This window comes from Polyodon spathula, chromosome 6, assembly GCF_017654505.1.
Source record: "Polyodon spathula isolate WHYD16114869_AA chromosome 6, ASM1765450v1, whole genome shotgun sequence".
In the NCBI taxonomy this organism is placed as follows: domain Eukaryota; kingdom Metazoa; phylum Chordata; class Actinopteri; order Acipenseriformes; family Polyodontidae; genus Polyodon; species Polyodon spathula.
In genome coordinates this window covers 33,588,827-33,600,984 of record NC_054539.1, presented here as the reverse complement: position 1 = coordinate 33,600,984, position 12,158 = coordinate 33,588,827, and the positions used below count along the sequence as shown (strand labels likewise).

Sequence of the window (12,158 nt, the reverse complement as noted above, 5' to 3'; positions counted from 1 at the left end):
CGAGTTCAGTTATTCCATTATCGGGGGGGTGGGAGGTGGCAATGTTTTTAAAAATGGGTTTGTAAATTTGTTTTTTTTTCAGCTTTTTGCACACTGACCCATTTTCTTGCGTTCATAAAACAGAAGCCATGTGGACTATACATTATACAGTTAAAAAATGTTACCGGCCCAGTTGGGCATGTGATGCTTCATAACTACCGGCCAAACTGCGCTCTACCGGGCCACCGGGCCATGGTTAATGTTGAACCCTGAACGTCAACATTTGCACTGACCATTAAACGTAAAACCAGGTATCTTTGTTTTAAATTATTTACAGGTTATTGAATAAACAAAGTAACTTGACTTAGATTCATCTGATGTCAGTACTTGATGGCTAGTTGTAATTAGTAATGTTAAACTATTGTAATGCTGGAATGTATTTTCTATTGTTTTGGCCAGGTTACAATATTTACACTAAGATTTATTTTATAAATATTATTTTTTAGAATTAAACATATGTAGAATAGTTAGGTTGCTGTATGATAGGCATTTTATTCTGAATACACTACAGTTCTCTGTGGAAAGTTACTGCTTAGTATTTGGTGGTTTGCGCAATATTATGCTACTGTTGCTTTAATTGGAAGAGATACGCGCTGTGACGTTGCTGCTGATTGAGTTGTGTATTTTAATTCAGTAGACAAAAGAAAAAACTTGTGTCTAAGGAAATAGGGTATTGAACGAAAAAAATCTCATCTTGGACATACACTTTGTGAACCCTGCTAAACTTTACCGGCTTACACTGCTATGCTATCTGCTTGTACACACACATTTGCCTTTTATTCTTGGGAGGGTAAGGGACCCGGAGACTGGGTATCCGAATACACAAAAATGTTGCACCATATGTATTCAAAGAGGAAACTATTAGTTCGTAGTTATGTTCATAAAAATTAAATTAAAAAAGGTTTGAATTAATTTTTAGCTTTTAAGCACACTGGCCAAGTCAATTGGTGCTGTCACTTCCACTGGTAATACTGAACTCAAATTTATACAAGAATCCCTGTCAGTAAGTACCAGTTGTGCATACCCTACGAGTCATTACAGGAGCTGTGTTGACATAATTGCCCATAGAATATACTCTCCCTTTCAGTTCTTTACATTCTGTCATGGTAGGATACCGCACTTTTGATTTTATCCCTTTTGCGGTCCTATGTCGAACCAGGTCCGACATTACAATTTTCCCTTTATGGTCCGGTGTCGGACCCTGTCATCGTAAAAAAGTCAAGCACATGTGTCTGTTTTTTCCCTCTGGAAAAAGCTGAGAAAACCTTTCAGCGGCCCAGTGAGACCGATAGGAGCCGAGAGAAGCCGAAAAAAAAAAGGGGCGGAACTGAGCAATACAGATAGTCCCTGCATTGCAGAGATAACACGGACATAAACAAACAAGATAGCTGCTTCCGCATCCAGTGCTAAAAGAATATCACATACATTTGCCAAGCTTTTTGAGATGTTATAGTAATAAAATAATGACTTGGATCGCATTATTGAGGAGTTTGGTGACAAAACGAGTGATCAGAAGATGATTTATCAGTATGCATGACTATAAAGAAGTATGTGATAAATACAGCGAACAAGGGGTGGGGCAAGGCTGGAAATGCAGTACTGAGCGTCCTGTTGATATGCAGTGCCTTTTAAACCTGTTTTACTTTGAATAAAATTATGTTTAAACAGCGCATGTAAAATAAACCATGTGTGTGAATAAATTGGACCTGACGCTGAATAAGTGACTCACAAAGGGTTAATATTCTTTGCAGTGCTGGGCATATAGCCACCTCTAAGACTTTGCTGTATAGCAAAGTCCTCTATATCTAACCAATCCTCTACCATCTCTTCCTCGTCCTCATTTTCAAATCTAAGATCCCAGTCCGCTGGACAATCACTTTCATACTGTTTCTTGCTCATCACTATGTAACACAATTTTTGTTCCTGGGTAGTAAGTGTTATTTCCTAATTGCTTTTGCCTCCAAAGTATAGAAAATGGCTATTATTCCCCACAAACTTTGCTTTTGTGACCAGGACAGTGATATTTCAAAATATCACTATTTCCAATGGGAAAATGGGCAAATGTGTGTCTTTTCGTTCACATAGTCAGAAAAAAACAACATATGAATCCAAATTAACATGCATTTATACTAGAGTAATACAAAAATGACTACAAAAGATTTAGAAGTGAGTAGTTTTTCGAGATTTACGATTATACTGTATTTACTGTGGCGACACTAAAGGAGTTAGTCTTCCACAGCTGAGCAGGGAGACACTGTGCATACGGCAACAATAGCCCGGATGCTTCACAAAACTGGCCTTTATGGGAGAGTGGTAAAAAGAAAGCAATTGTTGAAAAAAACTTGCATCAGATCTCGGCTAGAGTTTGCCAGAAGGCATGTGGGAGACTCTGAGACCAAGTGGAAGAAGATTCTATGGTCTGATGAGACCAAAATAGAGCTTTTTGTCCTCAACACTAAGCACTGTATTTGGCGCAAGGGCACATCATCCTGAGAACACCATCCCTACCGTGAAACATGGGGGTGGCAGCATCATGCTATGGGGATGCTTCTCTGCACCAGGGCCTGGAAAGCTCATGAAGATAGAGGTTAAAATGGATGCAGCAATGTGCATAAAAATCCTGGTGGAAAACCTGCTGAAGTCTGCAAGAGACCTTGACTTGGGAGAAGATTCATCTTCCAGCAGGACAATGACCCCAAACATACAGCCAAAGCCACACTGGAGTGGCTTAAAAACAAAAAGGTAAATGTCCTGAAGTGGCCTGGTCAAAGCACGGACCTCAGTCCAATTGAGAATATGTGGAAAGAGTTGAAAATTGCTGTTCACCAGAGGTCCCCATCCAACTTGATGGAGCTTGAGCAATTTTGCAAAGAAGAATGGGCAAAAATTGAAGTGTCCAGATGTGCAAAGCTGGTAGAGATTTATCCAGATAGACTTGTGGCTATAATTGCTGCCAAAGGTGCTTCTACCAAATATTGACTCAAGGTGGTGAATACTTGTGTACTCAAGTATTTTCTGTTTTGTATTTGTAATTAATTTAGTACAATTTGTAGATTTTATTTTTCATTTTGACATTATGGACTTTTTTTGTGTTGATCAGTGGCAAAAACCCCTAATTAAATCCATTTTGATTCCATTTTATAACATAATAACATTTGGAAAAGTCCAAGGGGGTTGAATACTTTTGAGAGCCACTGTATAAACCATGCAGTAAAAACAAAGGCAAAACAGGTCTATCAAATTCTCTTATACACTCACTTTCACATCCAAGAAGGTGTATAGTCCTCCTGTTTATTAAATTATTCCTCTCATAGACTTAACTCACCCGGTGAGTTCAGCGGTTATTTCTGGACAATACTTACCCCGTAAGTTTTAACTGTCCTTTTTTATGACCTTAACTCATATGTTGAGTTCAGCAGTTCAGCCTAGTTATAATGGCCCTATTCCCCTGTACTAGGAGTAACTAAAGTCTGTGTAGCTAGTCTAGCAGCGTCCGTACTCTGTCTGTCATACTATCACTTTAAAACACTACATAATTTTTAAAACAAAAGAAACTGCATATAAAATAAGAAACCAGATATTACTCCTGGATGTACGGGATTATAGGTTCAAGCTGAAGTCTTTATCCAAAGATTCCCTCACATCGACTGGGCTCATTTAGAGTTCTCTGTAGTCAAGCTATTTGGGGGGGAAAAAAAATGATCAGGAAACAGTTCGATGCTGGCTCGTCGGTGATGTTGATTTAAAAATGAGTTCCAGTGTTTAAGAAAATACACAAAGTCCTTTTGTTCATATAATAATTGGTTTATTATAATACATGCAGGGAATCATGTTCCAAGCACAGATCAGAGAGAGAGTCAAAATTCTTATGACCTTGCAAGATGTTAAATACCCTTTAACACAGGGTGGTTCCTCTCCCCTGTCTGACACATAGCCAAAGGTAAAGGGATCTGTTACTGGGTGTTAGTACTTTTACGTGTCCCCCACCCAGCTGAAGCCTGACACCTTGTCTGTGGGAACCTGACTCCTATCGGGTGTGATCATGTTTAACACCTATGCTCAAATCCACTCTATACAGGGGAAATGAAAACCATGATCTTACACCCAAGTTCAAAAGGTGCTTTGAACTTCAAAATGACCAGATCTTATCCTGTTTCCCCAGACAGATGGCACTGGTTGTGTGTGAGATTACAGGGGGAGAGAGAAATAAGGACTTATTCATTTTTACTGTAACAAAAGAATTGTAAAATGGTTAAAAATGTTTGCCCATGTTGTTGCATGGTGAGTGAGATGGAGGAGAAGAAAGTCCCAGTTTCTCAATGCGCGGACACACAGAAATTAAAGTGTGTGTGTGCACCCCAACTGAGATGTGTTCAGTAGATGTGACTGTCATGTGATGAGGTAGTTTTGAAAATGGCTTGTCAGCAAGAAATTACCATTTGTGTTAAACAGCTATTGTTGTGTTTATCTTGAGTGTGTCAGTTTTTTACCAGCTGCCAGCAGTTGTTTGTTGGAGAAGGTGCCGTTGGCTGATTTAACCATCTTCTCAAGAATGTGCAACTTCAGATGACCTTACCACTCACTCTCACTTCCTCTGCTAGTCCTTATAAACTAAGTGTATAGGAGCCTATAGAAAGTCTACACCCCCTTTCAAAATTTTCACCTTTTGTTGTCTTATAGCCTGGAATTAAATGCATTAAAATTGTTGTTTTTTTTTTCATTTGTCTACACATCCTACCCCACAACTTCCAAGTGAAAAAAAAATTCTAGAATTTTATAGAAAATTAATTAAAAATAAAAACTGAAATAGCTTGGTTGGATAAGTGTCAACCCCCCCCCCACCCCACCCCCATTGTAATAGCAATCCTAAATTAGCTCAGGTGTAACCAATTGCCTTCAAAGTCACACACCAAGCTAAGTGGCCTCCACCTGTGTTAATTGTAGAGATTCACATTAGTTCAGGATAAATTCAGCAATTCCTGTAGGTTCCCTCTGCTGGTTAGTGCATTTCAAAGCAAAGACTCAACCATGAGCACCAAGGCGCTTTCAAAAGAACTCGGGGACAAAGTTGTTGAAAGGCACAGATCAGGGGATGGGTATAAAAAAATATCAAAGGCCTTCATCATTTGGAGCATGGTCAAGATGATTATTAAGAAGTGAAAGGTGTATGGCACCACCAAGACCTTGCCTATGTCAGGCCGTCCCTCAAAATTGGATGACCGAGCAAGATGGAGACTGATCAGAGAGGCTACCAAGAGGCCAATGGCAACTTTGCAAGAGCTACAGGCTTTTATGGCCAAGACTGGTCAAAGTGTGCATGTGACAACAATATCCCAAGCACTCCACAAATCTGGCCTGTATGGTAGGGTGGCAGGAAAGAAGCCATTACTCAAGAAAGCCCACTTGAATCCCGTTTTGAAGTATGCAAAAAAACACTCAGGAGATTTGTAGCCATGTGGCAAAAACTTTTGTGGTCTGACAAAACAAAAATTGAACTTTTTGGCCTAAGTGCAAAGCGTTATGTTTGGCACAAAGAACACCATCCCTACTGTGAAGCATGGTGGTGGCAGCATCATGTTATGGGGATATTTCTCATCGGCAGGGACTGGGACACTTATCAGGATAGAAGGGAAAGTGAATGGAGCAAAGTACAGAGAAGTCCTTGAGGAAAACCTGCTGCCCTCTGCAAGAAAGCTGAAACTGGGATGCAAGTTCACCTTTCAGCATGACAACCACCCAAAGCACAAAGCCAAAGCTACACTGGAGTGGCTAAGGAACAAAAAGGTAAATGTCCTTGAGTGGCCCAGTCAGAGCCCCGACCTAAATCCAATTGAAAATTTGTGGCATGACTTGAAAATTGCTGTACTTCAGTGGTCCCCGAGGAACTTGAAAGAGTTTTGTAAAGAAGAATGGTCAAATATTGCCAAATCTAGCTGTGCAAAGTTGGTAGAGACCTATCCCAACAGACTCGCAGCTGTAATTGCTGCCAAAAGTGCTTCCTCCAAGTATTAACTCAGGGGGTAGAGACTTATCCAATTATGACCTTTCATTTTTTATTTTTTTCTCAATAAAACCTTTTTCCCCTTTAATTGTCAAGTATGGTGTGTAGATAAGTGGAACAAAGTCCTCATTTAAATGCATGAAACTGTGAGGCACTGACGCAACAAAATGTGAGTAGTTCAAGGGTGTAGACTTTCTACAGGCACTATATAGAACCAATCAAATTTTGTGAAAGTCACCTAATGGCGTCTAAATTCAGTGTTTTATACGTCAAAGTACAGTATCTGCAGACATGTTTTGTCCTGTTTGGGGCTCATGAGTTCAGCGCAACTGTACTTTGACTTCTGAAAAGCTCAGGAGAGTAAGTAAAAACAAATAGTTTTCGAGTTAAGGGGAATGAAAGCAATGAATAGCTGCAAACAGGGCGAAACATGTCTGCAGATACTGTACTATGACTTGTAAAATGCCGTGAAGCCATTAGGTGACTTTTATACATTTTGATTTAACAATTAACAAGACAAGCAAGATTTTGTAAAGAATGATTAGTGTAAAACTTTAAATGCCCCAACGTTTATTTACAATATTTGCCAGTAGCCCTGGCGCCTATTGGAGAGAGACTGATCACTAACATCTGCAAATACTTCAGGTGCAATCATGAAAAACCTGCCTGCACAAAACGACAAGTAAATTACAACATTCTAGCAACGTCATTGAAGGTTGTGTCAGTGGGTAATAGCAGTAAAATCCACTAAAGACAGTCCTGTAAATATTGGAACTCGCGTGTATTAAGGTAGGCTTGCAGTACAATAAAGAAACAAACATGGTTTTAAAATTAATAAAAGCAAGAAGTATCATGCTTTATTAACACATTTATTTATTTATGTATTTATTTTATTTATTTATTGTTTACCCATACATTGGTAAGCATGGACAATTGATGAAAAATTAACCAGAAACAAATCTTCATTACAAAACAACCGCATGAAATACTGTGTTAACACGAAAACTAAGTTCATACTGTTGGCCCACAACACACTAAAAAATGCTTCAAACTCCTTAAAATTAACAATAAAATCAATACAAATACCCCAGTTTTATCACAAAATCGAAGCAAAAGTGACTTATTTGTTTTTATAACGTGTGCTTTGATAAATAACGCTGGAAAAGGAGCAAAGTATGAATATTCATTGCAAGACAAGTAATACAAAAAAAAATAAACTCGTACAAATACACTAAAAGGCAACCGTTAAAATCAGAAAATACGTTTTCTTTTACTTTCAGCATGCTCAAAAAAGCTTCAAATGATTTTAAATGAATAATGTCATAAAAAAAAAAAAAAAAACCTGGTATGTGTACCTTTTCAAATAATTTCAGTTTTCTTATTCATCCTGAACCTCATCACTTCGACACTTCTCTTCATCAATGTTGAAAAACAAATTGGTAAGCTGGTCATCAACCAGTCACATCCATGCTCTGCAACCCCCGAGAACAACACCACACATTCTCCACACTTTTTTTTTTTCTTTTCTACATTTCACCTAAGTGTTGGGAACTATATATTAAAAGTGAAATTGTGCTTTTGACCGATTTTACCTTTGCTGCGCCAATTCCCTGAAAACACATAAACTGTCCTTGCTGTATAGAAAGTCTTGTAGTTCTTGCACTTCGCTGATAACTACCGTTCCCCTCAATTGTGAAGTGCTTTGAACCTTGCGGCATGAAAGGTGCGCTATAAATAAAGATTATTATTATTGTCTTGATTATAACTGAGAAACATATTAGTAGTAAAATTGGTTTCATTTACGGGGTTTGCTGTGTGTAGAATGTAGAAACGAGGGTGCAACATTTTAAGCAATTTAATCTTTGTTAGTTATATGAAATACGATTTTATGCTGGACACACTTACAATTACTAAATACATTAAAATGTTATGCTCTTGTGTTCTCGTTCTTTTCTGCTTTTAAATGAAAAAGTAAGGACTTGATTTCGTTCAACAGCAAAACCCTGTAAAATAAACTGATTTTAATATTTGTGACAGGATGGCTGAGTGGTGACATCATAGACCAGGGAATTAGGGATGAAACGATTTGTCGACAGTACGATACCGTGATTACAAATATTCATGATAATCGTATCGTCAACATTTTTTAATTATTCGGTAATCATAGAAAACGATAGTCACATACTCAATAAACGTGGCTGGAACCAGAATAGACGCTTTTCTCTCCAAATAGGGTAAAATCATCTGTGTGTATTAGGGCTGCTACGATTAAATCAAAAATCTATTTTTCAATCAATTCCATTCCTCATTGTATACATGGATATAAATACTGGATAATCGATTCAGTAATTACATATTTGTAACGCGCAGTTAATACTATTAAGTTTATCAGCGAAAGTGTGCCAAACACCCTTGCCTTGCTATTTACAGTATTTCTGCCACAGACAAGCATTTGGTGTGCTTTTCTACCCCTGCTTGTGTTAACTAGCATCTGATTTGCTGGTCCCATCCTACCAGCGAATCAGTTTTGAAAGTACACCCCTCTGTGTGTTCACTGCAAAAAACACAAAATAAAAAAACACGCCACCTTGTATCCAGAGCAGGACAACAGGCTTGTAATTCCTGGCAAACAGCCTGTAAATAAATTGTGCACATTGAAGAAAACTAGTCTGCGCTGCTTTGGAGTTTCAAAATGAACTGTTATATAACATTTAACAATATTCAATAACATTAAAAATAAATAAATAAATGAGCATTGATGCTAAGCACAATTTTGGAGTAAGGATCCGCTGTTGGGTAAGTCAGTGTTGTTATTTTTATGTTTTAGGCTGAGATTTTCGCATTGTTTCACAGGTAGTGAAGGTTGGGTGGTACAGTATTAACAAGATGAAATGCGTGATTCTGCAGCTGTTGCTGAATTAAAAAAAAATAAAAATGTTTTTTAGTAAGCTGTTGTCTAGTTTATATAGCTTACATTCCAAAGTACTGTAATCTGTTTGGAATAAATATTTTAGTAACACTCCTGTAGTATGTTAAACTTGCTAGGCTTGTAGCGAATGTTGTGTTTTGGATTTTCTTTTTCTCTTGACGTATAATTACCCTCACATTCAGTTGTTGTGCACAAGCCTTTACTGAAATGCATTAAAATAACGTCATGGGAGGAGGAATGCACCAAAAATGTGTGGTACAATCCTCAATATTTACTAGAATGATTATATTCTGTGTGCCCAATTAATCTGTTGCTATTTTGAGGCTTAACTGACAGCCCTAGTGTGTACTTTCACTGCAAAAATATATATATAGCAGGGAAATACAGTACTGTAGGATGCATATCCAATCTGCAGAATGTGGCAAAGGCACAACAACGAAAGCAGGAACAACTTCAAACATGCATTTCCGTAAGTACCCGGTGGAGTTAAGACATCAGCAGTCAACAATCAAGGCCACTTTAATAACATACTTTTTCCAGTGCAGCGTCCTCCCTATACTGTCCTCGGTTCCACCCTCAATTATCAGTATATCATTTCAGTACATTCATTAAAATGTACACGTTATAGGCTATTATGCCACCAGAAAAACAGACTACCTCGGGCAATGTAGATAACGGTATTGAAATGTGTTTTCTTAAATTTTAAATGAAGTAACGACAAAAAAACTAATAAAATAAAAATATAAACTAACATCATGCCCATACTGCTTTATTCCTCTACTTACAGTTTGTATAGTACTCAATAATTTATTTTGCAGACTATTTAAAAAATAATTGAGAATAGTTAGCAGTATGTGTGTAAAGCATGTACTTTAAATGTATTGAAAGAACTACAGATGCTTCATATTTTGTCTATGTACTGTTTCTAAGTACATTTAAATAAATACAGTGTTTAAATAAAGCAGGAGAAATAAAGCTTGCAGTCTCATTTTGACAGACTTAAATAAAGGGATACATTTTTTTGCAAATATTAATGATGGTAATATAAGGACAATTTCACTAAGTTCTACTTGTGTGCTTGTAATATTTTTCATTCTAGCTAGAATCTTGCTCTTTTTAAATCTGTAGCTTCCTTGTGTTGCAGACCATATCCCACAGAGAGAAAAAAAAAACTATTTTAACAATAAAAAGAAAAAATAATTGAAAAATAACTGCTACTATCATGATAATCTGTGTATCGGGAGAGTGGGCTCTCAACTATTAGGAGCGTGGAAATTTACTGTCGTTTCATCCCTACAGGGAGTACAGACACAGTAGTGCGGGTGAAGTGCTGGGTGTGCATTTATTAAAAAAAAAAAAAAAAAACAAATGGCATGGTGACCAAAATAAACAAACAAAATACTAAAATATTCTGCTGTTCCAAATCCTGCACGAGTAGCAGTTGTTTTAAATCTCCTTCACTCTCTCTTGCTTTTTCTCCCTTCAACCCTCACCGACTGAGAGGCTCCTTCCTCTTTTAGGCAGCTGTACCTGAGTCAAATTGCTTGTTAACTTGTATAATAAATAACATGTTGGTAGTTAGAGTTGCTTACAAAATGTAGGTAAACTGGCAAATTAACACGCTGTGAGTTCAGTCTCCCATATTTAGACCAAGACAGCAAACAGACCGCAAGGACATCGTCGAAATGGCCAAAACAACACCTACACCCGAATGTCTATAGTTCTGGCCAAAGCAACCAGATACTAATAATTTAAGTGCAGCTGATTTAAAGCAGTCAGAAAAAACTGGATTGCAAAGCTGCAACATTTTTATGTTATTGCACTGTGACAGTATAGACAGGCAAATAGCTGGTTTTGGCTACCTTTATGAGGTAAATAAATGGATTCCACTGCTTTAAATGATAGAACATGTTGATCTGAGTCAATTTTAAAAGCTACTGTATTTAGATTAAATATGTATTAAACTTTGATTTGTTAATGTATTTATAAGGTTATATTTCAAACATGCACTAACCAGTTTTTGACACGTACAGCACAGTATGGTCGGCTTCCATAGTAACATGATCTTCATCTTGTGACATACCTGCTGGTGAACAGATTTATTTGTTGAATATTTGATAGGTGAAATGGTAGCCGTATCAGTCTCTTTTCTACTTTCAACTCAAGAGACCTCCTGAGGTCTTGAAAGCTTGTGATTTATTGTTTAGTTAGTCCAATAAAAGGTATCATCCCTTCTCTTAGTTACAATTCTTGAAATTCCAGTTTCTGTCATGCAAAACACCTAATGGCTAGTTAAACAAATCACACATCTCAACAACCTCAATTGTGCTACATATTCTACCAGAAGATTTTGTGTGACAATGGTTGGAACATGTGGTGCCCACTGTGTACTGTCTGAATTCTACTTTAATTGCATTGATTTTCCTCTTTTGTGCAGGTATTTAATGTGTAGCCATGCTGAGGATCTACGTGCAAAGGCAGAATGGGAAGGAAAAGGGACAGCTTCACGGTCTAAACTTCTCGACAAATTACAGAGTGAGTTTTACTGTGTTTTTATTTATAGGAAAATCTTACTGCCACGTTGGTATATAGAAACACAAACTTTAAATTTAAAATTAAGCATCGGAGTATTTGAAGATGTCTTGAGTCAAGACCTTTTAAAAGACTTTTCTGTCCTTGCAAAATTCTGTCATTTAATTATAGGAATTAAATTATAGCTGTGTGCAGATATTTGCCAGACTGCATTTATAATTTACTAATTAAGCAATCCACTAATTTTTTTCTTTTTTTTTTCTCTCTAAAGCTTACTTGCCTCCATCAGTTATGTTGCCTCCTCGCCGTTTACAGACACTACTGCGTCAGGCAGTGGAACTGCAACGGGATCGGTGCCTCTACCATAATACCAAACTTGATGGTAGCCTGGATTCAGTCTCGCTGCTCATAGATCATGTCTGCAGTAGGTGAGGCATGAGTCCAGTGTGTATTTTCTGGCTTTATATTTAAGAGTTGCAAGCAAATCCATTTTGTTCTCCAATTATTTTCCTTTTGAAAGAAAATCACTTTCCGTAATGCATCTTCTCTCTTTGGCTTACTAGGAAAGATGAGATGGTTAATGTATGAGTTCTAGCTCGATGTATGTTTGTAGAACTAGATAATTAAAATTCTACCCCTCACAAGTGATCCAGGAGT

General features: G+C 37.4%; 1 protein-coding gene across 6 annotated transcripts in view; it reads left to right on the top strand.

Moving 5' to 3' along the window:
- LOC121317136 (WD repeat-containing protein 26) overlaps positions 1–12,158 on the top strand; it is a 104,826-nt gene that overhangs the window by 41,279 nt on the left and 51,389 nt on the right. For all 6 annotated transcript variants that reach the window (XM_041252772.1, XM_041252771.1, XM_041252769.1 and 3 more), the window contains exons 5-6: positions 11,407–11,504; positions 11,773–11,929. In XM_041252772.1, the coding sequence (XP_041108706.1) occupies positions 11,407–11,504; positions 11,773–11,929 (255 nt within the window). The remainder of the gene's footprint in view (positions 1–11,406; positions 11,505–11,772; positions 11,930–12,158) is intronic.